Source organism: Natator depressus, chromosome 1, assembly GCF_965152275.1.
Source record: "Natator depressus isolate rNatDep1 chromosome 1, rNatDep2.hap1, whole genome shotgun sequence".
Classification (NCBI taxonomy): Eukaryota; Metazoa; Chordata; order Testudines; family Cheloniidae; genus Natator; species Natator depressus.
The window spans coordinates 341,935,806-341,963,429 of NC_134234.1; the positions used below are offsets into that span (position 1 = coordinate 341,935,806).

At 48.1% G+C, this 27,624-nt stretch overlaps 1 protein-coding gene across 2 annotated transcripts; it reads right to left on the reverse strand.

Annotated features, from left to right (window-relative positions):
• Nucleotides 1–4,888: 4,888 nt before the first annotated feature.
• On the reverse strand, nucleotides 4,889–26,136 carry ANKRD16 (ankyrin repeat domain 16). Of its 2 annotated transcripts, none has more exons than XM_074952999.1 (8): nucleotides 26,061–26,136; nucleotides 25,142–25,496; nucleotides 19,763–19,983; nucleotides 14,895–14,937; nucleotides 13,421–13,529; nucleotides 10,776–10,937; nucleotides 7,180–7,258; nucleotides 4,889–5,065 (listed from the first exon to the last, which is right to left on the reverse strand). In XM_074952999.1, the coding sequence occupies exons 2-8, from the start codon at nucleotides 25,477–25,479 to the stop codon at nucleotides 4,905–4,907; spliced, it is 1,113 nt and encodes a 370-aa protein (XP_074809100.1). In that variant the 5' UTR covers nucleotides 25,480–25,496; nucleotides 26,061–26,136; the 3' UTR covers nucleotides 4,889–4,904. The 2 variants fall into 2 exon arrangements, with proteins under 2 accessions (XP_074809100.1, XP_074809090.1); XM_074952989.1 differs by lacking the exon at nucleotides 26,061–26,136 and adding an exon at nucleotides 25,846–26,013.
• Between the last annotated feature and the right edge of the window lie 1,488 nt (nucleotides 26,137–27,624).

Consider the following 27,624-nt stretch of genomic DNA (forward strand, 5'->3'; position numbering starts at 1 on the left):
TGTCATTGGGCTGAAATGTTAAAGAGCCACCTAGGTTACAAAAGCCTTCACAGAAGAGAGATTTTAAAGTTTCTTCTTCATAATGCCTCTCTCGAGGATCCCTTGTTGCCAGGCAGATTATGGTAGAGCGTGCAGGTTGTATAATTAATTAACGGGAGGTAATGTGGGCAGGGGGACTTCCCCTTACTCTCTTTGGGGGCCCATCCCAGGTGTTTGCATTTTAAATAGGGTGACCAGATGTCCCGTTTTTAAAGGGACAGTCCCGTTTTTGGGGACTTTTTCTTATATAGATGCCTATTACCCCCCACCCCCTGTCCTGTTTTTTCACAGTTGCTATCTGGTAACCCTAATTTTAAATATGCTAAAAAAAAAAAAACCTCAAGACACCTAGGAGCCATTATTTTGATGGCGCTTACAAAAGAGAAACCCAGAATGCATTGTGCTGTCTCCACTGACTTGGTAGCAGCTGCAGCAGCTAGTTTACAGAGGCTATTCCAGAACAGCAGTGGCATCATCCAAGGATTTTAGTCCACAAAGGTTTGGGAATGATACGGTACTATTGTCATAAAACAAATACAGACATGTCAATTTCATCTCTATTCCTAAGGAAGGAAATATATGTAAGGATATATAATGATAAAAGACAAAAACACCACACCACCTGTGGCGAACACTTTTTACAAACAGTCCCTCCATATCTGATCTTTCGATACTTGTCCTCTAAGGAAACCCGCACAATACCTCCAAAAGGCAACCCTGGAGAACTTACATGTGTCCATCTGCTAGATACTAAAAGCCCTGGCCTTAACAGGGACACTGCTTTTTATGGCTCATTACAACAAAATTTGTAACAAACCACCCTGCCTGCTACCCTTAATGGCCCACTTCAAACCCTTTATGCATAACAATCTAACCCCTAATTGCTCACTTCATTTCAAGTGACCACCTCCAATATGTGTTACCCCTGCTGTTTAACAATCTGTCCCAACCTATATTTAGCTCAGACACTCTGCTTCCTTCCCCAGACCTTAAGAAGAGCTCTGTGGAGCTAGTATCAGAGGGCTAGCCGTGTTAGTCTGTACCCACAAAAACATCAAGGAATCTGGTGGCACCCTAAAGACTAACAGATTTATTTGGGCATAAGCTTTTGTGGGTAAAAAACCCACTTCGTCAGATGCATGGAGTGAAAATTACAGTGAAAATCTGTAATTTTCACTCCATGCATCTGACGAAGTGGGTTTTTTACCCACGAAAGCTTATGCCCAAATAAATCTGTTAGTCTTTAAGGTGCCACCAGACTCCTTGTTTCTGTGTAGCTGGAAAGCTCTTACCTTCCACCAACAGAAGTTGGTCCAGTAAAAGATACTACCTCACCCACCTTCTCTCTCTCATATATATAAGCACACTTCTCACTGTAAGAAATATTCCAAATTTATTATTACTGGGCTGGCACTCAGTGTGATCAGTAATCCATGATTTAATGAAGAATGAGATCCCACACTGAAGCTGCTGCTAATTTAGGACCTGACAACTGCTATTGAAGACAATCGGAGACTTTCCATTGACTTCAGTGGGAGTTCGATCAGGCTTTCTGGGCCAAGTTCTGCCAACAGGGACCGCGATGGCTCGTCTGAGAATTCCACACCTACATCCAAGCTCAGAATTCGACTCACACACTTTCTGTGACACATACTGCAGGACAAACTGTGGCCCGATTAACTCCAACAGGTGCAGAGCTTTGGCGCTGAAAGTAAAGCAGAACAAACAAATATGGCTACAGTTATGACTTTTAGCATCTGCTCTAAACAAGTTGCAGAACCCTGCTCTTTATGCCCTTACATGGGTAAGCAGGACCTGAATGAGATCTCCTTTGACAACTTCAGTGACTTCAGGAGCAGGCCATGTTTGCATAGACATGCCTACTCTGCCTCAGTGCGCAGCATGATGGAGCTGCTCTGCCAAAAATGATCAATTTTGGCTGGTTTGGGTTATAAATTATTGTCAGTAGCTACCGGTGTGGTGCTCTGCTCTTGTTCGATGATGATAACAGTCGGCTGCGTGCGTGTACCCTCTGTGTGCTGCCCCAGCTCTGCACAGATAGTTAACACAGCAGACACCGAGAGATCCCCCAAAAACCACAGACTCTAGTAAGGTATGAAGGAACCCGAGCCAGGTTTATTGTCAAACGAAACACAGGAATAGTTCCCTATAGACTCTACAGAGCATACTACGAATTTGTGCTCCCTGGCAATGGACACAGCTCAGTCAGTGGCGGGACACTCCACTGCCCCCTAGGCTGGACAAAGATGTGTGCTCCCGGACCTACTTTTATACAGTTGCAGGACAGATTACTCATCATAGTTCAAACGAATCTATCCATCATGTTGTCCTTTTGACCCTGTCTTTAAGATGCACCTGCCTGTTCCTTGTTATCTCTGTGGAGTTTTCTGATGCCGTCTTGGCACAAATTCCTCTCATTAGCACTTATGTGTGTACGTGCTTCTAACAACCTTTTCTTGCCAACTTCTGTGAGTGGGACCTGTCTCTGGCTCACAGCCCAGCTTCGCTTAACACTGCCTGGAAGTACTTTGGTTCAGGCTTTAGGCCTCAGACCAGGCCTCTGATACAAGGGTTTATGTTTCAGGGCCTCTTACTACACAAATCACTCTAGTATTCAAATACAGGGGTGATAGAAATATTGTTATTCTTATGTACAAGTAAAGGACAGCAGACCTGTGCTTAACATGCCCTGATTAACATGTCCTGAACCTCACTTGCTAAGTAGGGGGTAGGGATGCCAAAACCTAGCAAAGAGGAGATTGGGGGGGTGGTAGATATTTATACATGCTGTTGTGGACTCTACCCGAGGAAGCCTAGATACCATTTGACCTGTTCTACTCCAGCATTTAATGACAGAGCTGATTAGGCTCAATTAAGAGTCCTTGTTGGTAATTCCTATATGAGTTTAGGAGCTTAGCGTTAGCTCATGTGGAAACAGTGAAAGGTTACATAGAAACTGCACTGACAGTGAGGTTCCCCACTACCTGGGTCTTTGTTAACTATGAGGTACCTCAGAGGGACAGGGGAGTGGTGAGTTGAGTGTTGGACTTTCATGCTGCAAGGTGAGAAGCTGAGGCAAAGGACAGTGCCCAATGCTCTGTGGGGGTGGGTGTTTGCCTATGGTTGTGCTGTTTTGCCAAATTAACATTGGGGTCCTTTTTCCTTTGTAATAAAAGTTTTAGTTTGTTGCACAAAGACTCAGTGCTTCTTAGGGGTGCCCAAGGGTGGTGTTTGGTTTTCCCAGATTACTGGGTGGGGCTCAACCCGGTTCTATTTTCTGTTAAGAGAATCCCTTAGACATTGAAATCGGCCCCTGTTGGCACCAACTCCACCTGGCAGAAGGGTTACACATGAAATTGGGATGTGCATTTATACCCCCCTCCCCGTGAAATTGAACAGCATCTGCTGTGATGCTTCCAATCTAATTCCAGAATGAGCGTGTTTTACTGTCTTTAAAAACAAAAAATATAAAACATAAACAGTGACTGTAGCTCTAGCATTTATGACTATCCCAAACTGTCAGACGCTTACAAGCAGAGTGTTAAGCATACAGCTTATTTCCTGAATACTTCAAAGAGGAAGATTTTTAATGATGGTGAGAAGTGTCAGATTGACTCCAAGGGTTGTGGTGGATTCTCCATTCCTGACAATTTTTAAATCGGGATTGGATGCTTTTCTAAAACATCTGCTCTAGGAATTATTTTGCAAATGTTGTAGGGCCTGTGTTATACAGGAGGTCAGATCAGATGATCACAGTGGTCCCTTCTGGCCTTGGAATCTATGAATGCATGTCTTGGATAATACATTTCTCTCTTTGGGCCTGATGCAGAGGCCAGTGGAAGTCTTCAATGTTTCTGTTGACTTCAGTGGGTTTCGGCTCAGGTCCCTGCTCCACAGAAAGCATATCGCATAGGCAGATGCTGTGCAAGCTTCCCCATGCTACCCACCAATATTCTTCAACCCTGAGCTAGATGGTTGAGGGGGAATCACTTCTTAGGGGAAAGGGTAATTGGTTCTCTGTCACCCTTGGCCTCTCTGTAACAGCTGCCAATTATGGCAGTGGTTTTGTGCTGTCCCACCAGAAATTGGCCTGGTCCCACCAGCTCATTTCATACAGGCCATCGAACAGCCATCCAATTGTAGCACTATTATTATTAAACATTTATATTACAGTGATGACCAAAGGCCCCAATTAAGGTTTGAACTGCCCTGCACTTGATGCAGTACAGACACAGATAAAGCGATACGTAGGACTTGTCTACACTTAAAACACTGCAGTGGGGCCGCTGTAGCGCTTCAGTGAAGCTGCTACCAACACCAAAGGCAGGGGTTCTTCTGTCAGTGCAGGTACTCCACCTCCCCGAGAGACAGTAGCTAGGTCAGTGGGAGTGCTGTCTACATCAGGGGTTAGGTCAGTTTAACGGCTTTGCTCAGGGATGCGGATTTTTCGACAGTTATCCTGACCTAATTTCCTAGTCTAGACCAGGCCTAAGTGTGCGCGAACCAACCCAGCAACCAAATAGCTGGTGCGAGAACTGGTAGAGATCCTATGATGATGGGGCACTAGACAAGTGTCTGTAAGTCCCGTCCTATGGAGTGTATTAACCCCATTATACCCTTGGGTCAAAATCTATGTAATATGAGACATTCCTATGTAGCTTTATTCCTAATATATTTCCAATGAGCAATTTTACTCAGTCCTTACTCAGCACAACCTCCATTGTCTTAAATAGGAGTTTGCCTGAGTGAGGCCCTCAGGATTTGGCCCTTTGTTAATAGTTCTATCAGGCACAACACAAAACAGTGATGCTGAAAAAAAACTTTTATTCTCTCCTCTGTCAGTTTCATGCGCTAACATTTATTCCCTTGAAAAGCTGTAGGACGTCCGGTTTCTTGGCAAGCTGCCGTGCAAATGTTCCAGTGTCGTCCAGAGAGTCCTGCAATCCAGCCTGCAGGAGAAGCCACACACAGGCTGCGTGCTGGCCTGCACAGGCCATGTGCAGGGCTGTAAGGAGACAGGACATTAACATGGAAATGAAATCCGCAAACAGGGATTTGTATTTCATATGCAACGCAAATGTCAGACTCCCAGCAAAGGGAATTAATCCAGGAAAAACTGGCCACGGATGAGTAATGACTTTAATTCTTTTTTCAATTATCACATGCAATCAGTGCCCTGCATTCTGCACTCCTGGGCCTTGAAACTGCACTGCTGTGTCCATTATGGATGCAGACAACAGGAGTGGGAAATTAAATAAGAATGTTTCGGTTTGTTTTGCGCAGCAAGGAGCTGCCACGTTCAAATAAAGCACTATCCGCCTCACCCTGTACAATATCACTAGCAAGAATGACAATCCAGGATCCTTCAATCAATGGGTGCCACTTTCACAGGAGACCAGCCCCAGCAACGTACAGAATCTGGCCCTGAGAGTCTTGGTAAGGAAAGAAAAGATCTGTACTGTGTGTGTGGCTAAGATCTGTACTGTGTGTAACGGCTGATTCCATCCACAGAATCCATGGAACACACAGGATCAGCTCTGGTGTACATTGATGGGTAGAGGCTCCATTGATTTCAGTTGAGCTATGCAGAGGTAGGATCAGTTGCAGATCTGGCACACGGTCCCTAACCATACAATGTACCATGTGCAGGGCCATCCCGGGAGGGGGGGGGGGGCGGAGGCCCGGGACAAATCAGCCTGTATGGCCCCCCGTTAACATTTTTTATACAGGTGAAATCTGGTGTGGGGAGGAAACACCAGTGCAGGAGGGTGGGGGACGATGGAGAGTCACAGGATGGCACCTGAGCTGGGGTGAGGGGGCCCCCTGTGCTGGGGGTCCCGGAGAAGGGAGGGGTCCGGGGTGGAAGTGCAATGGATGGGGTCAGCCTGGTGCTGGCGTGTTCCGGCGGTGCTGGGAAGCTGGCGGCCGGTGCAACAGTGGCCGAGCGAGAAAAATTAAATACAAAACACACTTCCTGCTGGTGAGTGTGGACCCAACCCCTGCTGCCAGCACCAGGCCCCCCGTTAACCCCCCGGGCCGGCCTGGCCCCCCAGGCACTCCAACACCCCCCCCCCCGGGCCAGCCTAGTGCCCCCCACACAACACACACACTGAAGTGCGGGGCCCCCCAAAGCGCAGGGCCCAGAGCAGTCACCCCGATTCGCCATACTCAAGGGACGGCTCTGACCATGTGTCAGTCTTGCAGAGTAGCAAGGCTGCAGCATGTTGACCAGGCTGTAAGTGGGTTCTAGCATGGCTGTTGTACTGCTTGCACTTTGTCCTGATAGCTAGGTTAGCCAGTCCACCGGCCTTCTTTCTTGGTCCAATCCTGCTGGGCGCCAAGGGCCTTCTGCAGACTGCCGAGAGCCTTCCACTTGCTCTCAAATCAACTGGGAGCTGAGGATGTTCAGCGTCTTGCAAGAGACACTCAGCACCTCACAGCTCTCTGTACAGGAGGATACCCCAAAGTACATGACAGACACCCACAATCCCCTGTCACTAGCACGAACAGCTGAGGCAGTGTGGGATAGAGGTCCAGGCTAAGCCAGAACACAGTAGGGCGTCAAGGAGTGAATGAGCAAGAGTGGCTGACTCAAGGTCATGGAGGAAAAAATGCAGCTGTACAGGTGACCTGAACCACTTGCACTGTAACCGGGGCAGGTGAGTGTAACAGAGCCTAAGCACACCTGATCTATATGTAGACTGGGGGAGAGAGAAAGAGACTGACTGATTGACTGGCTGATGAGGGGACTGTTCATGATGATTCTAAAAACAAGTATTTAGACCAACCTGATCACTCTGGAGAAGCCATGAGTTGCCAGTTTTGGCTGCGTTGAAAACCATTTCATTTTTAGAAACAATAATCCGAAGGGTGACTCATTTATTATTGTGCACAGAAGACATTGCCAATTCAATGCAATTACTACGGTGACAAGCTTTGCATCCAAATTCCACTTACTATTCATTTACAAGTCATACACCTGGCACTGGCTGAAGATTAGGCATTGAACACACTATGCTGTGATCTTTCTGGGGCAGGGATCCTGTCTTCTTACCTGTTTTTAAAGTGCCCTCTGCAGCACTGATGCTCTAGAAACAACAACCAACCAAAGGGCCTTACCAGATCGACTTTTCCCATCTTTAGCATGCAGATCAGCGCCGAGGGACAAGAGCATTTGGATGGTACTTGTATGTCCTTCCTGCAGTTTTAAGCACAAACACATCTGTTGCATGATTGTTAAGCAGAACCAGCCCTTTAAATCTTTCATTTGTGAGCCTAATATAACCTACAGGAGTGGGAATAGAAAAATTCCTCTGTAAAGCAATGTTTACAAGAGCTCTCTATATGGCCAATGAGCAGCACCATAAGCAAACTGGCAAACCTTCGGAGAGCTATAGATACAGGTGCAGATTCTTGTGTCCCGTCAAGGAGCAGAGAGGTGGGGGCTGCGGCTCCCTGATCCTGGGGCCAACCAGGGTCTGCCTCAGCCCCTGGCATATCTTAGAGCAGCAGCAAGCTGTACTTGGCTGCCAATATCCCCAAGGGGCTACTCCAGCAGCTGGAGATCGCCAAAGCACAGCTGTGTTCCTGCCACGTCGCCTCTTCCCCAGGAACATCTCCCGCACAGAGACAGAGCTACTAGGACAGCTCTATGCCACTCAGCAATTCTCCCTATGCAGCGGGAATTCGCCACTAGCAGATAAACTGTATTCACTGTCCCTTTGTGCTGCCACAGCCGTGCCGAGACACCAGAGCAGGGCTGAGACTCTGGCCATCGACCAGCACTTGTGAGTGACATTTGTGATGGCCTCGCATGCCTATTAGAGCTCTTTTGCCGTAACAGCGGTAAGCAGAATTGCAGGGGTTCCCCTATGATTTAATTGCTTCTGTCAATCAAGATTATTGTCCTTAAAACCTATAGAGCAGGCTCCTGCCGTAACCCACACTAAATTGCACAGCCATGTTTAGAAAGTGAGAGAGAGAGTGTAGGACCCAATCCGGTCAGGTGCTGAGCGCTCTCAGCTCCCACGTGGGAATGCTCATCACCTTACTGTGAGTACCAGTGAGAGATCCCTTTTCAAATGCTGGAGACTGAAATCCTCAACCTATCCACTGAACAGATAGAGTATGGGCAGTTTGTCCCACACACCCTGCTAGTTAACCTGAACTCTGAGTGGGAATCACCTCTAGGGGTGAAAGGATTATTTTTGATCTTTACCCGCTCAGCTGAAACTGCCAACAGAGAAGCCCATTATTGCTAACTGTGGTGGTGGGTTTTTTGATGTGGATCCCCGTCTCCTGTATCAAGGGTCCCACCAATTCACTTATTGGCCACCCCAGTCAGGTATGTAACAACAGAAAGCATGCAGGCCAGCCCAGGGGTCTAGGAGAACCAAGTTGTTGCTGCCACACAAGGAATTTAGAGTCAGCATATCCCTTCTTCACTAAGCCAGCAGGGGAAAAACACGCAGCCCCGTAAGGGAAGGGAATGGCGCTCTCCAGCCATCCTTTCTGCTCCATTCTGGGAATGCACCACTCTGAGCAGAGGGATGGTATGTCACTAAGATGCACAGCCTCTGAAACAGAGACAAGCCCAGGCTGCAAAGTTCAGATACGCAGCTGGATCAGGAACCAAGCTTGAGAGAGTTCAGCTTGGACCACGCTCTGCTTTTAGAGCAATGCTGAATCCTGCAAGATCCTCCTGCAAAATACACCAGAATCCTGGAGCCTCTGAATGCCACGAGTCCTGTTATTCAGTAGAGTTCAACTGGCATGACAAGTGGAATTCAAAGGCCCCAGGACTGAAAGTCTGTGTCTGCTCTGAGGATTTTAAAGAATTTTCCCACTGTTGCTTTATCACCAGTACAGCTCCACCCAGGCTAGCAAAGGCAGGAGAGCTCATGTAGAATGACCCCTAGTGAAAAGGCCTAAAGACGCTTCTTGTTAGCATGTTAGTTAGTCCATTTAAGGCAGTGGCCCCCAACCTTTCTGTCGTTATAGCATATTCATGTTTCCCGAAGAGTGTGGCGGGCGCCGGCTGACCAGCCGCCGAAATGCCGCCGAGAAGCGGTGTCATCGAGAAGCGTCGCCACCGAAATGCCGCCGAGAAGCTGCAGCATTTCAGCGGCGATGCTTCTTGGCGTTGCCACTTCTGGGCGGCATTTCGGTGGCTGGTTGTCCGGCGGAAGCGCTCCCTTGTCAGTAGGCAGGCGCACATAAATGCCTAAGGCCTTGTCTGCACTACGGGGTCTACAGCAGCACAGCCCCATAGCACAGACAGCCTACAGTGAGAGAAGGGGCTTTTCCATTACTGCAGGAACCCTACTGCCCCGAGCAATGGCAGCTAGATATACAGTATCATTCTTCCATCAGCCTCGCTGTGTTTACACTGGGGCTCAGGGAGGCATTGCTACGGTGCTCAGGAGCTTTCATACCCCTTAGTGCCATAGCTATGTCAACCTACATTTGAACTATAGACCAGGCCTGAATCCAATTGCTTTTATCCTCTGCTGGCCAGTCAGCCCTAGAATCCTCGATTTACTGTTAACAATACAAATACTGGCAGCTGATGATTTGTTAAAAGCATTAGGCTTCATTAGGAAACTGTGTTTTCTCCCATACTGGAAATCTGGTCTAATTACTACAGAAGTCTAGGATTGCCACTAGTGGGTGTGTGTTTTAGATGAGAGACCTTTGTCTTATTAATAGCTTCCAACTGAGCTGGATTTGCTATCTATTTGCATTAGCCCTGAGGGCACTGGCATTTTCCAAAGGATTTCTATGATATTTGTAGAATCTTAGAAGAACCCAGAGATTGCCTCAGTGACATGGACTAATGATCCATCGGGTCCTGGATCTTCTCCCTGGCTGTAGCCAATTTTGGATGCTTCAGAGGAAACTTTAGCCCTCCCATTTCCCCTAAATAATGCATCTGATTTGGCTGTTTCTTCCTCACCTGCGCTAATTAGGCTTTGTTCTGCAGCATGAATGTGGATAGCCCTTATTTGTACCTCCCCTCCCCTTTACTGTAAAAGCTGCATATTCCCTCTGCTCACAGCACCCAGTGCACTACTGCACGCACACACCGACAGCAATAAAAATCGTGAGCTAGCAGATGGCTCAGCTACAACGGCCTTAGCAGCAAATTGAGTTGAAAGCATAATTTGATTTTAATGTATTTATAAATGCACAAAAACCTCAAAACAAATTAGGCTGCACAGTGCAAGTGACACTGATTCTCAGAGAGGAACAAAAAACCATCAAACATTTTTGCAAATCAAACGGTGTAGTCATTTGCCATGGCAGAGCTGGGATCTTTTCCAAAGCACATTTACAGTCACACCCCCCCCCCCCCACACTATAAAATGCACCCCTGGCAACCAAGAGGACTTTCAACCAGTGCAGCTGAGGTAGCAGCTGAGGTAGGCCAGCTGGGGCTCCTCCAGCTACAGGGGGCAGGAGGAAAGGAAGGGAGGGCGCTTGGGGCTCCGGCGGGCGGAGGAGGGGGGACTCGGGTAGATGGGGTGGGCTCAGGGGGCTAGCCTCCCGGAAGGGGGGGTTCACCCGCTGCCCATGGCAGAAGTTGTACCATTCTGCAAGGTGCTAACTGAGCCAGTCTTCAGATGGCACTCAGGGCAAAGACCATGCTGACATATCCCATCATCTCTCTTATGGCATGTGTGCATTGCACAGGGAGCAATCAAAAGGAGGCAAACCTTGGCTGCATAATGTAGCGCCGTGAGTTGGATTGACGTTGCTCTCTCATTGACATCGGCACCGAGATCAGAGACAAGGAATCGGATGGCTTCGTCCTGGGCCGTGACTGCTGCCTGGTGCAAAGGCCGAGCACCTACAGCATCTGCAGCGGTATAACAGACCTAGCGGGTGGGAAATAAGGACCCATGAACAGCTGTGCCAAATTGCCACGAATGATCGCCAACTTGTGTACCCACAATGGGTCCGGCCATTGCCATGACAATGACAATAATGAAAACACATGATATTTTACTCATCCATCAAAAAAATTACTCACCCTACTCCAGCAGGATTATGTAATGCTGGGATAAAACCTGTGTGTGTGTGTACACATTTGCATCAGCTCATTTACCAAGCTTTGGAAATGATTAGCAAAGGCTTCTGGGCCCAGTTCTCCTTTCCTTTCCACTGGTGTAAATCAGGAGAAACTTTATTGACATCAATGAAGCTACACCTTTATAAAACCACTGTCTTTCCAAATGCATGCAACACAGTAGTCTAGTTACAACAAGGTCATCATTTCACAGTATGCTAGATATTAACATCTAGCAAATCAAAGGAGTCTGGTCCCAACATGTAAAGGGACGCTATCAAGTCAAATTTGGATTTGCAAATGTGTTTGTACAGCCCCAATTCTCATGAGGGCCTTCAGGCACTATCATAATGTGTGTTATACTTAATCATAATCATACTGTTCTGTTATTTCTTTTAATTAAATTTCAGTTGAAAGAGTTTAAGACAAGCAAACATTCCCCTTTTAAGTGCCGCCAGGTCTCACAATTTTATAGCAAGTCTTGTGCCTATATTTAGTATTTTTCTTAAAACCCCAGCTTCTGGAGTCATGTGAACAGCTTTCATTTAAAACACAAGTATGTTTTTAGCTTTGATGGCTAGCATAGAAAATTTTGAAGACCAGAAGGCAAATAAAAAGAATGCAAAATGCATTAATACTGTCACGGACCAGGATGTGTGTGGTTAGGCCCAGTGGCTGGAGCAGCAGCAGTCAGGCCTAGTGTTTTGAGCAGTGGCGGTCAAGAACCAGAAGTCAGAGTCAAGGAGTAGAGCAGGGCTGGCACAGGAGCGATCACAGCTTGCATGCATACGTGCTGAGCAGCCATTGGCCTAATGGCTGCTGCTGGGCTTAAGAGCACATCTGTTGGTTCCTCCAGCCAATTGGGCTGTCTGGCTAATCAAGTGATTCTGCTGCAAGCCACCTGTGCTTCGACTGAGAGTCCTCCTTTGCTCACTAGGGAGGCAGAGCCAGCTGGTCCCAGGCTCAGCCACAAACCCTAATTTCTGACAATTTAAAAAAAAAAAAAATCTGATGATTCTTAAGCCAATTTCCTGATTTTGAGGGGCTGATGCTTGATTTTTGAAAACCTGAAGTTGGCAGTTCTGCCTGGTTAGCATTTGCCATCCAAACATTGCAGCACCACGCCAGCGCACGAGGACCAGAAATGAAACTGTCTAGGAAACGAACAGTCTCTTCCCATTGTCCATGCGGTGAGAAATGCAAATGCAAACCAACTTCACAAACAGTGAGAAATAAATTAGATTTTTTTAATACTTTGAGGGTTTCATAGTCTAAGTTGACAACAGTACATAAGTAATGAAGTGTTTGTTATTTTGAATATAAAACTGGATCTAACAACAGCCCTTTGAGCCTTTTAGAAGGAAATCAGAGGTCACTGGGAAAAAATACTGGGAGCTACAGCTGTTATAGGCAGAGAAAGTTCGCTTCCAACACAACCACAGCAGGAAATCTACTGGTCCTTGTAAATCTACTGCCAGAAGAAACTCTGCAAGTATGGTTTAAGCATAGGCTAGAGAGCCAGGAATGCCCAGGTTTTAATCTCAGCTTTGACACAAGCTCCTTCTGTAGCTTTGGGCAAGTAAGTCACTTTACCCACCCTGTGCCTCAGTTTCCCCATCTGTAAAATGGGGATGAGACTGACATCCCTATGTCACAGGAGTGTTAGTGATGATCTGTTACCTAGCTAGTATTTATACAAATCATTATGGGGCAGGTGGATAGCTCAGTGGTTTGAGCATTAGCCTGCTAAACCCAGGGTTGTGAGTTCAATCCTTGAGCAGGCCATTTAGGGATCTGGGGCAAAAATTGGGGATTGGACTAGATGACCTCCTGAGGTCCCGTCCAACCCTGATATTCTATGATTCCAAAGAGGTAAAGCTCTAAGGCCCAGATTCACAAAGGTACTTAGGCACCTAGCTTCCATTGAAATCACTGGTCGTTAGGTGCTCACATACCTTGGGGAATCTGGGCCTAAGTATTGATCATTAGGGTCAGACTGTGAAGGCCTTCTTGCTGCTCATGAGTAGCCCCCCTGAGCCAATCATAGCTTGGTAACAGCTCATCAGTGGGAGTCATGGGCACACATTCTGGTCTTTAGTGGAATCACCACCATTAACCACACCACTCACTTTTTACTCAGTCCTTCCATTAGCTTCAGGGGGAGTTTGCATGAGTAAAGTCCTCCAGATATGGCCCCATACAAGTACAAGAGCTAATATTGTTCTCTTTGGTGGGTGGCGTTTTGTAACCGGAACCTGGAGAAAAGGCAGCGTGGGTCTCTTGACACCATACCTTATGCTTTTCTAGAAGTAGCTGGGCTACGTCAATGTGCCCGTTCTGTATCGCGTCCATAAAGGGAGTCACTCCGCATTTGTCCCTGCTGTCAGGTTCATATGGGCACCTTGGAAAGATCATAAAACACATGCTTGAAACCGGTGCACTCAGGGCTGCTTTGTGTTGTCGGAGCAGGTCATAGTAGCTGGACTGTCTCATTGTATTTGACCAGAAGGCTTTAGACCTGTACGTGAGGCATTCCAGCTAAAATGATCACATGCCCCTCTCTCTTTGTCCTGTGTTGTATCATATTGGGTGTTGGCATGTGCCTTTAGAGTGACCCTGATCTCTTTGGGGCAGAGAGCTGTGATTTGTTTGGCTCAATTCCTGCAGGGTGAATTTCTCCCCCATGCATAAGAGGGGCAGAAGGTCTATACGCCACTTACATCACACTTAAAGTCTCCGAATAGAACTTCTGTGGGAGATAAGTGGCGCACAGGCCCTGGGCTGGCACAGCAATTAATTGCATCCTTATTGTACAGTGTACAAACATGGCACTACATACATCATTATTATTGTGAGCCAAATCCCAAGGATGGGACTCAGGCAGAAATCTCATTAGAATGAATGGGAATTCAACCTGAGTAAAGACTGAGTCAAAACTGAGAATCTGCCTCAGTGACAACACAGTGGATCAAATCCACCCCATGCCAATTGTAAACCAGAGTTTAGTGGGGCTTGGAGGGGTGTGAAGTCTGATACTGGGGAGGGTGTGGAAGGAGATGGCTAGAGCCTCCCTTCTTCCAAGTGCAGCTTCAACAGTGGGCAGCACTGGTAAGGAAGGAAGTGTGGCCAGAATGATTCAATGCAGTTTCCCAGAAGACTCTCCAATGCCAGGACTCTATGGAGCCTCAGGCAGAAAATACAGCTACCCCTGGAGGAAAGCAAGAAAGAAGGTGGTGCCCTCATCTCAGGGTGAACCCCTGTATTGTGGCACAGTGGGTCTCCCTGGTGCAGGCAAATGCAGTAGCTGGGCTCAGTCAAGCCCAGAGGAATTACAGCAGGGATAAACTAGGCCCAGATGGTTCTCTCCTTGTTGTAAGGACCCAGGCTGGTTATAGAGCTCATGCTCAAATAAACTGGTTAGTCTCTAAGGTGCCACAAGTACTCCTTTTCTTTTTTCTTTTTTCAGGCTGGTTATGTAATTAGAGCCTATGTCACAGTGAATTCTGAGGCAATCCAGGGAGTAAATACATCTGAAATCACCATAATCAGCTGTGAAAAGTGAGAGGAAATTGATAGGTTCCCAGGGCTCACAATTGTGCAGCTGGGATTTCTCAATGGCATCAATGTTCTTGGTGTCTGTTTAGTCAAGCAGGCCATGTGCTGTAAATGAAAAGGGGGAATGGGCTGGGAGGAGGGAAGGGAGAAAGAGTGGGTGTGTGTGGGTGGTTAAATTTCACAAAAAAATTGGGTCAGGAAGCCTGCTTACCTCTCAAGAAGTGCTTTCACTACGTCAAAACAGCCGTGCATTGCTGCGAGAGAGAGGAAGTGGATGGTAATTCATGTTTCCTGCCACCTACAAAGGAAAAATAAGTGGGTCTGTTCCCCTTTGGGCTTATTTGTGATGTATAAAGAAGCCCTGAAAGAATTTTAATTGAAACCTTTTACTGCTTGTTATTTTTACATTAGACGTATCAGGAATATCCAATCGTCTCTATGTCCTCCAAGGACTCTCCAGACAAACCAGGAGAGAGAAGTGAAGTGGAAGCTCTGTTTGCCCTGAACTGAAGAGAGAGAGAGAGCGCGAGTGTACAGAACAAAGAGTTTTAAACAGTCTGAAAAATATTCCTTTCCACTCTCAGTTGCTCAGGTTTTGCTTCCTTGATAATTCAGCTGGACGTGTTTGGTGCACAGCACAGTACAACACACTGACCATTGGGAGCTGAGAACAGACATGCTAAGAACATGCACTTAGCACATCTCCAGTCATCAAGTCTCCTGGGGGAAAACCCCAGGGTAAAAAGGATCTGAATTGCAAATGTAAAATCTTCTCTGGCCTTCTTAATACATGATACTGCAGCAAAATGGGAGACGAACCCTATTTTTTTCCTTTGTAGGCCACTTTCATATAATAAAACCAAACTCACAGCTGCTAATATCAGGTTATTTACTCATTTTGATTAAGGAGGACAACACAGTAAATGTTCTGGTCCCCACAGCCAACCACAGAACTGCAGCTGAAGAAGAGCTCTCAGCATATGTTGCACACAAGTGATAGTCTGAGCTTTAACAGCAGCATTGCCAACCTCAAGAGATCAAACAATCATGAGGCAGACCCTCAAAAATCACAAAATTGAAAAAATCATGAGATTTTTAGTCTGTCTTTTAACTTTGTAACTCCCCTCGATTCCTCTGTCACTACGTGTGTGACAATTTTGGGCTGAAAAGTCAACCTCTAACGCTCCCAAAAATGCACGCCTCTCCCTGGCTTCTCAGATGGAGACTTCTGCCTCATCCCTGGGACAGGGGAACTGTCATCCCATTTCCTATTACTGTCTTCTGTCCAGGTACACCAGCAGCACTTCTGTGCCTCGCGCTAGCCTGGGACCTCTCCACCTGAGACCCAGCAGCGCTACTTCCCTGACTTCCCATCTCCCAACCTCCAGCTGCCCTAGGACTTTATCTCTGCTGTAAGGCCATATGTGAAGGCAAGGCTCAGTGGCAGGGCACATCTGTGTCCTTAGCCCCAAGGCCCCTTCACAGAGCTCTGCCCCCGTGCCCAGCCCTGAAAATCATGAGATCGGTGGAGTTTCTCATGTCACTGCAACAGTTTCTCCTGCAGGCACCAAAATCCTGTGACATGATCAGTTTGTGAGGTGGCAACGCTGCCTTCCCCTGGCTGCTAGAACAGGACTCCCCTTCTCCATCATCATCCCCAAGCTGGGGAGCTGCCACTAAATCCCCTCCATCTCCTGCCCCATCACTGTTCTCTCCGCCCCCCTCAGCCTCCCTCCTGTCCCCCATACTCCTTTGCTCCTCCAACTCCTCTGCACTCCCTGCAGCCTTCCTCCTGCCCCCCACCACTTCTCTGCAACTCCCTTCTCAGCCTTCCCCTGCATCCCATTCATCTGCAACCCCTAAATCTGCCCCGTGCTCCCCATCGTTCTCCTCGCCCACCCTTCACAGTGTCTCTGCTGCGCCTCACAGTCCCTGTGTTCTACCCAGCCCTCTGGGCCGTTCTGCCCGTGGACACGGCTTCTATCTCATTGCAAACAGTGGGAGGTGGCAGCCATCTTTATTAAGGGTAGCCTCGTTCCACAGGCAGATAGACTGTAGGGAAATAGTGGCCGTCTTGCTGGCTTCAAAGCTCAGCCCCACTGACAATTATAGGAGATGGCGGCCATTTTGAATAATTCACGAGTTGGCGCCTTTTGCCGTGTTTTCACCCCTAAAATCACTAGGGCCATGATAAAATTGTGGAAGTTGGCAACACTGTAATAGCAACAGTCGAACAATGAAGCTGGTGTGTTGTGGTCATGGTTTATAGCACTGATCAGTCACAATGAGTTCCCCGTCTTTTGTTGTACCCACCCATTGTCTTGTCTTATACTCAGACTGCAAACTCTTTGGGGCAGTGACTATCTTTTTGTTACGTGTGTCTTCAGGGCCCAGTGTAATAGAGCCCTGATCGCTAATTTGGGTATCTAGGCATTACTCTTGTCCTTGCTGAGCAGGGTGGTGGAGGGGTAGGTAGGAGATGTCTCCCATTCACACCCACATCTCTCAGGGCGACAGCTGGGTGCCAAATGGGAATGCACCTCACACAAATGGGAGGGGGGCTTGGGGCAGCAGCAATCCCCCAGCCCTGGGGAGAGCTGGGCACCCCCATGTGTGAACCAGCATCTACAGGGCCCTGCTACTTTTGGGGGGGCAGGGGGGCGTGGAGCCGCTCTCTCTGCCCCCCAATGTGAGCTGAGATCTAGAAGGGGCAGAGCATCCCATTTCCCATGCTGCCTCCAGCAGCGGGGAAGGGGGTGGAGGCTCACCCTTCCCCCAGTACTGCTGCTTCTAGGGGTAAAGGGAGGTCAGAGCAGTGCAGGGGAGTGTAGGGAGGAAAGAAGGAGGGGCCAGAGCTATACCAGAGCTAATAGGGGATTTGGGGCCTTCAGCTCTACCCCCTTCCCAACTTCCCCACATCCACACACCCTGTTTCTGTCCTTCATTCAAAACAAGTCCCCACAGTGCTGAGACTGGGATGGGGAGCTGGGAACAAGCATGTTCGGTGCATGGAACGGGCACATAATGCAGAAACTGGCATGCAAAGCTGAGAACAGGTGTACTCTGCATGGCACTACACACAGCACTAAGATTGTGGTTGGGAACTGAGAACAGGCAGGCTCAAAGCATGCCTCAAACACATTGCTGAGACTCGGGTAAGGAGCTATTGTAACAGGCTAAATTCATCTCCTATGGGGTGGTCTCATTCAGCTGACAACATCTCACTGAGATGAATGAGCCATTTCACACCTGAGTCTGTTATGTTGCAGAAGGACATGAGAGCTCATTCCCCATACACCAGGCCCAGATCTGCATTTCCATTCTCCTGCCCCGCTCTCCTGCCTGCAGCTGGTATGTGGACTTTTGACAGCCACACCATCTTCCCACCTCCCCATGCCCCCTCCAAGCTTACCAGGGGCATGGAGTGGCAAGGAGCAGAGTTATGGACACCCAGTGGTGCCTCATGGGCTTCAGGAATATTTAGTTCAGCTGCATTCAAACCTCTGAAAGCCAGGAAACCAAGAGTTAAAGTAAAGCAAATAAACTTCAGAAATCCAGGAAGTACAGAAGGTGGATGCCACCCCCGCAAAGCAACCTTAGCTCTCTCTGCCCTCTTTGAGTGATGATCCAGTACACCCAGAGTACACACCAGCATTCTACAGATCACTCTGAGAACAGAGCACGTGAGCACTGTTGAACAAAGTCTAACAAACACTTTCTCTTCGTTAAAGCAAAACTCAGGTTTAGATCAGGTGTCGCAAACTGGAGCTACCTACACTACACCTGGGCCTACACTCAAACATTGAGCCCACTCCCCACAAACCACTCTAGACTTGATAAATGTTACCATCCCTTCACCCTTGCCTTGAGGATTCCTTCTGATACATGGCCTTCACTCGCCCCTCACTAAGCCGCAGAGACCACCACACTGCTGACAGTCCCCACGGCAAGAATACCCCTATGCACTGCTACTGACACAGACGACAGAGCTCAGCACTGAAATAAGCTATGCTTGATACCGGAAGGTACACATGGCCTTTTCTCACATTGCAGTCACAGCTCTGCCGAGCTGTTCTAACTGGTCCCTCTACCATTCTGTACGCTTACACCCCACACAGTGAATGGAGCTCCAGCACTTACACATTAAATGCTGGAATTCAAATCTATGGAACACAACACAACGATGACACATTCTCCTAATCCTTCCTCATATCTACTTATTCTAGACTCATACATTTTAAGGCCAGAGGGACTATTAACTAGTCTTACCTCCTATATAACATAGGTCAGAGAATTCCATACAGTTACTGGTGTGTTGCACCTAATACCTTGTGTTTGATTCTAGCAGCTTCCAGAAAGGCTTGACTTGAAGACTCCAAGAGATGGAGAATCCACCATTTCCCTTCGCTGTTTGTTAAGTTTTGCACCATCCTTACTGACCCATTCTCAGGGGCTATTGCCAGCTCCAGAGGGGCAGAATTAAGGTTGTGTTATGGGGGTGACGTGAATTTTAAATGTTCATTTTTTGATTTTCAGAGGTTTGAGCGTAGCTGAACTCAACGTTCTGGAAGGGCACAAGACACAGCCAGGCAACCTTAACTCTGCGTTAGTAAAATTTTGGGGCATTTAGTTAATTAATCCTGAAAGTACTCATGTGAAGCCTGGCAAGTATTATCCCCACTCACAGATTGTTAAACTGAGGCACCAAGCTGTTAAGGGACAGTGAGTGAGGGAATGAGGATCCGATCACTAGCCCCCACTCCCTACCATGCACATGATTAATGTTATTAGAATATAAGGCACACTTTGCACAGGTGTAAAAGGACTATATAACATGCAATGCAGTGGAGAATCAGGCCTGCATGCTAATCCAGGTATGCTCCCAGTCTAGTAACAGCTCCAACATCCAGCACTGATTATTCATACCCCTAGAAGGAATACATTATCACCCTTCACACAGGCACAGTTCAAAACTGCCGTTTTAGGGGCAACTGCAAGTGATAAAAATTATAGCCTTATGCTCTTCTAATCCCTGAATGACACAAACTCTTCTGGGGCCATTAGAAGTAGGGTCCATACCTGCCGTGTGCAGAGGAGTTCTCTTTATTTTGCTTTCCGTGTTCCAACTGCTCGGAGATACAGTAAGCAAGTACTGGATGATTTGTGGATCACCCTCTCGACTTGCTATATGGAAGCAATTCCAGCCATCTTTGTTCTTTAACAATGGGTTTGCTCCATGCTCAATGAGATCTTTAATCACCTCCACGTTCTTCCTGGTGCAAGCCATCATGAGAGGAGTCCTTGAAAAGAGAAGGGAGAATAAAAACACAATGCATCCTCATTATACCACCAACTGCTCCACAGCCCACCCATTAAGATCCAGACTCCATTGCTGTAACAACTGAGTTTGAAGCAAGATTTAAGGTTGATCGTGGCTAAAGAGGGTTCTAGCACAGTGTGTGGGTGCAGGTCACTTGCCAGGATTATCTGGGTATACCTCATTTAATCATTTACCTGGCATTTGCAGGGACCTCCAGCAGGCCCCTCCTGTTCTCTGCCTATGGCACGAAACAGTCTAGTCTCTTGTGGGCTACAATATTTTGGTTGTTGGGTTTAGTTTGAGGATGCTGGATGGTGTTGGTGGCCTGTGACATACAGCAGGTCAGACTGGCTGATCTAGTGTTTCCTTCTGGCCTGTGATTCTATGACAGTTTGGCCAGCCAGTGTGGACTAGGACTATGGACCTAGTGAACGCGGTGTTATCATCTTATCCTCTTACAGCCGGCCTAACGACAGGACAGATGATCTACTAAAGCCACTACAATCTAGGGGAGATCTCCTTTAGTTCAAGTGATCAAGGTGCTTTTGAAATCAAAGTCCAGGATTCTATCCCCAATGCTACATGTGGATGGTCTGGCTGATCATCAGCATGCCTGGACAGGTGCAGCATATGAACTCATGACAGATTCTAGAGCACCATTTTCTCACAGTTAGTTTGTCCACTGTGCACCCTGGCTGGCTGTGCCACTTGGGCCCAAGTGAGTTTCAACCAGTTGAAACATTGCGACAGCAGAATAACTGGAGAAAGAGCCAAAGGGCTGACACTGGAAAATCTTCTCATCACAAGGAACCAATCAATTTTATGGGCACACTGGCATACCAACACGCTCTTGTTTTCCACTAAAATAAGAGAGAAAAGAAAGGCAGTTTGAGATTTTCTGTTGTAGCTGCAGCTGGTCAGATCAGTACTTTTTACCCCCTACCGTCCCATTCCCTTCATCAGCATCGATAGGTGTGACTGTAGATAACAAATCACAAATTGGACAAACCCCTCTTCTAAGTCAATATGCACTAGCCTCACAGTGAGATACTCATGCGGGGCAATCAGCACAAGTGTGATTCTTCATACATTTTTTTTTTAACATTAAAGACTGTCCTCATTACATTGTGGTGTAAAAACTTGATAAGACTGTGGATTGCACTGGCATCTTCCTAAGGCCTTGAGGACTACCCCCAATTGGTCTATATAATAAAAGTAATGACTACCTGTACTTAATATTGTGACCCTTCCATCTGAGAATCTCAGTGTCTCTCATAAGCATTAACGACCACACTTATGTCCAGCAGAGAAGTAAAGAATTCTCATTCTCATTTTACAGATGGGGTAACTGTGATACAGTGTGACTTGCTGAAGCCCATAGCAAGTCAGTGGCAGAATCAAGAACAGAACCCACATAGCTTGACACCCAGTCTGACATCCTAACCGCAAGACCCTCCTTTTATATGTTGGTAAAATAAGTGCATACAAGTGTAATAATATTTGATTCGATAGCATTGCCCCCTTTTTAATTTAACTGCAATAAACTACATTTGATCAGCTATGGCTTCACCCCAGTGCCACAGTCCACATTTGAGTATCAGGACACTGATTTGGGCACCACCTGACTCGCATCTGATTCTTGCAGTCACTTATGCACCTGCTTAACTTTACACATGTGAGTAATCCCATTGACTTCAATGGCACTATTCACATGCAAGCGTGCCTAGTTATTACAGGGTCAGGACCTACATTTGCAGTCTCCTAGTATTTCTTTCACCCTTGCAGTCAGGGCCGGATTAACCTTTTGTGGGCCCCCATGGAGGCAATGGACCATGGCGCAGGGAGGTCAGTCCCCAGAGCGAGGGGCCAGCCAGGGGCAATGGGGCATGGCATGGCAGCAGCGGCCCCACTCCGCCCAGCCCAGTGCGAGGGCACTGTTTACAAACCAGCAGTTGCCAGAGGCACAGTGGCCCACCTGGTCCTGTGCTGCCAGCATGCCCCTTCCCCTCAGGGGGCGGGCCCATGCTGCGCCACACAGCCCCCCCAACCAACACTCCCCAACTCCCTATGGCCAGAGCCCCCCTGGACCCACTATGCCCAGCACCCCTCCCGCCCGACCCCTCCACAAACGCACAGCGCCCTGCACAACACCACCCTGCCCAGCGCCCCCCTGCCCACAAACACCCAGCACCCCCTGTAGAACCCTCATTCCCTAGTGCCCCAACACACACATCTTCCCTGCCCCCTCACAGCCCAGCACCCCCCCAGACCCCTAAGAGACCCGCTCCCCCACGCCCTGCCTCCCGGCCTCACCAGCCCTGCTGGGAGGCGACTGTCTGCCAGGCTGAGCTGGCAGCGCAGCCAGGGCTGGTCCCGGGGCAGCGAATCGCTCTAGCCCCTTGAGAGTGGAGCGATCAGCTGAGCCAGGGCCTGGAGAGGCCCAGTCAAACCCCCTTCCCCCCCCCCGACTGTCGTCCCCCCGCACCAGCTGAGACCTGAGACTGGCCAGGCTTCTGCACCAGTCCTAGGCAGCTCAGCTCTGGGGAGACAGGCAGGGCCGCACAGGTGATGGGAAGCAGAGACTGCCCAGAGCCAGAGATGCGCTGGAGGCCAGCCAGGGGGCAGAGAGAAGCAGGGGGGTGGGGACAGGGATGGAGAGGAGCCCTCGGCCGGCCAGCCAGCGGGCAGGCTGAGGGGAGCAAGTGGTGGGCGGCAGAGCCAGCGGGGTCTCGGGGCGCAGTGCAAGCGGAGCAGGCCAGGGCCCCTTCTGAGCATGGGCCTGGCTACAATGGTGCCACTGGCACCATTGTAAACCCGGCAGTGCTTGCAGTGGGTACTTTTTGAGCATTCTCGTGAACTCCAAGCAGATCAGAAGACACTGTCCCTGTCCCCAAGTAGTTTACAACCTAAACTAATCCTCTGCTGCACTAACATGTCTCTAGACAAACAGCAGTAGCAAAGGTGCCAAGCCTACCAGCCATCACCACATTCAGCACAATGAGGTGTTAAATTCAGTCTAGCTGGACCATATAAACACTAACAGAATGAAGAACTGACAAGTCTCAACAACACTCCACTAAATCCTCTCCCTTTTATTCCCAGGATGGGATTATAGCCTACTTATTCTTGGGAGATTTCTTCAATTCAATCTAGGGCAGACACCCCCGAGGTTGTCTCTCTCCCTTCGCCCTTAGAATGTTTCTCTTTTGTTTTACAATCTCACCTCCTCTTTGATGCCATGAGGGAGCGACACATGGTGTCTTTTTTTTAACAGCTGCTACAAGCAGTCTGGTATCTCAGAGGGCATGCTGCATAGTCATATATGGTCTGTGCCTTAGTCCTGACAAGACCATTGCATTACCCAGCGCCTTCCACGGAAGGCTGGTTACTGCAGATTGCACACAATTTGCAGCAGAAAACTGCCACTTGGCTGGCTGGGCTGCTGCCACACAGTCACCCTTAGCTGCTTCTTCACTGGCTTGATTTTGTCAGCCTACATGCCAGTTTAAGGGACGATAACGTGACATTGGCTTGATTGAAGTACGTAACTTTTGACTAAATACAGGCCAAGAATGGGTGCATAATAAATCATAATGTATTACAAAAGGGAGGGAGGGAAACAAATCCCTTAAAGTAAACTCTAGAAAGTTCTCCACTGATTTCCTGGCAGTACTGTATTGTTCCTCACGATACAAACTGAAGAACTTGGTCTAGCCTTGTTTTCAATGTCCCAAACAAAGAGGCCTCCACCATTTTCACAGCATAAAGAGTCTAAGCTCTTTTCTCAGATTATATCTACACTACAGAGCCTATGGTGGCATTGCCCCTATTGCAGACGCAATGTACCTCGACCAAATAACATTAACAATGCTGACAGAAGCACTCTTCTTTCGGCATAGCTGCGTCTACACTGACTGTTTGGTTAGCATAGCTATGTCACTAGGGGTGTGGTTTTTCCACACCCATGACCAACACAGCTACCCAGTATAAGTTTTAAGTGTAGACCAGGCCTCAGGTTTTAAACTGGGGCATGGGGTGAGTGGATGTATATTTCTGTTAAGGGTAAATCTTTTCCCTGTTGCCCAATTTTGTCATGCGTTGCATGAATAGTATCTGTGTGCCCAGAGAGTTTAGTAATTGGGTAAATAAGTAAAGTGAATACTAGATCTCACTTCCAGGAAGTTTTCCCATACTACTACTTACATTTATCTTTTTACCGCACTAACCTGATATTAGCAATGATTTAACAATTCAACTGCAAGCATAGATGGGACAAAACTCTTTGACACTGACAGAAAGCACAATGTATTCTCAAGTAGGCAGAGATTTAATCTTCTCTTTGCTAAAGTATGCATAGTATATGTAAGGCCACAGATTGGTATGCATCAATCCCAATGCAACTGGATTCCACGGCCAGAGGCTGGGCAAACAAGTATGTATTGTTGCTTTTGGAATTTGTAGGAATGAAAGGTGCCATGGGAATATAAAGGTAACAACATATCTAGATTTGCTATGTGAGACAAGTATCTTCCCCTGCTCATGCTTATTATGTCAATGTCAGGAGTACTAAACAGACTAATGATTTGTAATGATAAGAATTAGGTCAGTGCCTCCTATTCATGCTCTAATTTCAACTTTAAATATTAACTGAGAATTCTTTGCTGCCTCACGTGATGGAAATCCTGTCCCACCACCACCTTGGTGAATAATGCAGCTTCCGTCCCTTGCAGTAATACTTTACATTTACATAGCAATTTTAATCTGATAATATTATTATTTGTATTACCATATCGTTATTTGTGTTATCAGGTCCCCACTGTGCTAGCCATTTTAAGTGATTTCCAAATATCAGTTTATTAAGGCTCACTATACCACTCAGAAGTAGGTATTATTATCTGCCCATGAATTTCTCATTCACTCATCCTTTCATCTGGGCGCCCTAGATTTTAAAGGTGGAAAAACAAGCCAAAAAAGGGTTAGTGATTTGACTGGGGTCAATCAGTGAGTCAGTGGGAGATCTGGATTAGATTATGATTCCTGGACCTATGCGCCAACTATTAGACAATGCTCCCCCACCATCCCCCAAACACATTTATAACACTAGCCAGATCCTACAGTGAAACAAGCCAGTGACTTACCAGTCTGCCTTTTTCAAGCAGTCTATCCTTGCACCTTTATCCAGCAGATACAACACACAATCCCTGTGACCCATGGAAGCTGCTTCGTGGAGGGGCCTTTTGTAGTCATTATTAAACATCTCAATGTCCATTTCCAAGGCTTCTACTAAATGGGTCAGAACATTCAGGTGACCGTGCCTGGCTGCATAGTGCAGTAGAGTATCCCCAGATTTCCCATAGTGTTTCCGCTGCACTTCCTTGCTCATTTCCTCATCTCTCTGCAACTCCTCTTTGAAAAGGTCTAGCCTGCCTTCTTGAATCAGCCTGAGAAGTTGTTTCTGATTTTCTGCTTCAGCCATAGAGAAACATGTGGCTCCTAAGACATTAAAACAAACAACAACAACAAGTAAGTTAGGGACAGGGAGATTACAAAATAAAATTAGTGATGAGATTTTAAAGGCTAATTGGAAAATCTATTATCATAAAAACAGTCTTAATATAAATCCAAAGCAAAGGTGTCTCCCACCAAATGAATCAAAGGTGGCAAGTCTGTGAAAACTGACATCACTGTGTTAAAATGTCCACACGAAAATATCGAGAGACGGTGTATGTTTGTGAGCAAGTGGAGGTTCCTAAGTGGGCAGGGAAACTTAAGTGGATAAGAAATTCTTACAATCAGTGTCATAAAAATAGCTTTTATAAATAAAAATGCTCCCCCCGCATACCTGAACTGAAGATGTAGTAAATAAGTCAGTAAATAAATCAGTTTTGGATCATATGCATAAAGACAGCAGTTATTATTTAATACCAGGCTTTTCAACAGTCAGCCATAAAATTATCATCTAAACAAAGTTAAAAAAGCTTGTGGGATCAGCTACGCAAAATGAAAAAGACCCAAGCCACTTGCATGTGTCACATTAAAATGGTTAAAGGCTCACACCAGGCACATCAGAATCCACTGACGGCTTCTATAGCTGCTGCTGCTGCTGTGCTGTGCTGCACTGAACTCCTTCCCCTTACACAAGCTGTCTTCTTCTTGTGGACAAATAGCGTTTGCCCTGACACTTTATTTTAGGAACACTATGATCACTGCTTTGTAACAGAGCTATGGGAAGAGACCTGCATCCCTATCTCAGGGCTGGATGATTTAAATCTGCCTGAGCAAATGGATCAGATTAGGCTAGTGGGTAGACCTGCAACTGGTAGGGGGACCATATGTCCCATTTTGGCCAGCACAGTCCCTTTTTGTAAGCCCTGTCCTGGTCCTCCCGACTTTTTTTTTCAAATGGAGGCATTTGTCTCCTCTTGTTCTTGCCAACTTGATCAGTTGGCAAGGGCAAAAGAGGACAAATCCGGTGCGGCGGAAAGTGCGGGGTGGGCGAACGGAGATGCCAGCCCCTCGCCAGGGGAGGAGGCGGGGGGTGGGTGGGTGCAGAGAGTTCCAGCATGTGGAGGAGGGGGCTGGCACGGTTTCAGCAACGGGCAACGGCCTCCTGAGGGGGGCCCTGCAGGGTTCCAGTGACAGACAACAGCCGAGGGGGGAGGCCGCAGGGTTCCAGTGACCAGCCAGAGCATCGTATGGGGGTTGGGTAGGCCCCGGGCGAACAGCTCAGCGTGTCCTGTTTTCTCTTTGGGAAATATGGTCACCCTAGCAAGTGGGGACTTTGGAGACCTTAGTTCAAGTCCCTGTGTGGCTGGTAGCCAGACGGGTGATGTTGGGCAAGTCACTTTACTAATCTGTCCCTCGGTTTCCGCATCTGTAAAATGGGGATACCAACCTCTTCTGTAAAGTGCTGGGAGATCTGCTGATGGGAGGCGCCAGACAGGAGCGCGGTATTATTATTACCGGCTGGACTAGTCTGGCACCGGGCTTCCCACGATGGCCACCGCTGGCCGCTTCCGCTGAAAGCCTGTCGCTCCCCAGCAAGGTACGGCGCTGGCCGGGGAGAGGGGCCATCTCTTCCCGGCGCCCACACCATCAGCCCATGGCCCTGCACGGCCCCGTCTGACCAGGCTGCCTCCCGCATGCGGGGCGGCCTCTGTCTGCGAGGGGCAGCCGGCCCCTCGAGAGGCGTTCGGGCCCTGGCACACGGTGTGACCCGGCCCCCCCAGCCTGAGGGGCGTTATTTACACAGACGTTTCGGGGCCACAATCGCCTCTCCTCCCATCAGCCCCGCGGTGACGCAGAGCCCGGGGGGCGGGGGGGGGCCTTGCCACTGCTACGCTCCCACTCCGCTGCAGGGTGACGTCACCCCAAGGCGAGGTCGCCATGACGTCAGCATGACATCACAGCTCCGGGTGACGCCAGCGCGACGTCGCGATGACATCACGGCGTGTGACCTGCGGGCGGGGCACCCGCCGCCCCAGCGTTACTGCCCCCGCGAAGGGTTGAACTGGACACGTGGCGGCGGCGGCAGGGGGAGAAGTAAACAAACTCCGGGCACGTTTTCGCTCGTCCCTTGGCCGCGTCCCGCCCCTCAGTGAGCCAGGACGAGTCTCATTGG

Excerpts from the sequence above, each read along its gene's own strand:
- ANKRD16 (XM_074952999.1), bottom strand. The coding sequence starts at position 25,479 with ATGGCTGAAGCAGAAAATCAGAAACAACTTCTCAGGCTGATTCAAGAA. Across the intron at positions 10,938-13,420 it reads TACTTCTAGAAAAGCATAAG|GTCTGTTATACCGCTGCAGA; the intron begins GTATGGTGTCAA and ends CCCACCCGCTAG. Across the intron at positions 7,259-10,775 it reads CGCTACATTATGCAGCCAAG|GAAGGACATACAAGTACCAT; the intron begins GTTTGCCTCCTT and ends TTAAAACTGCAG.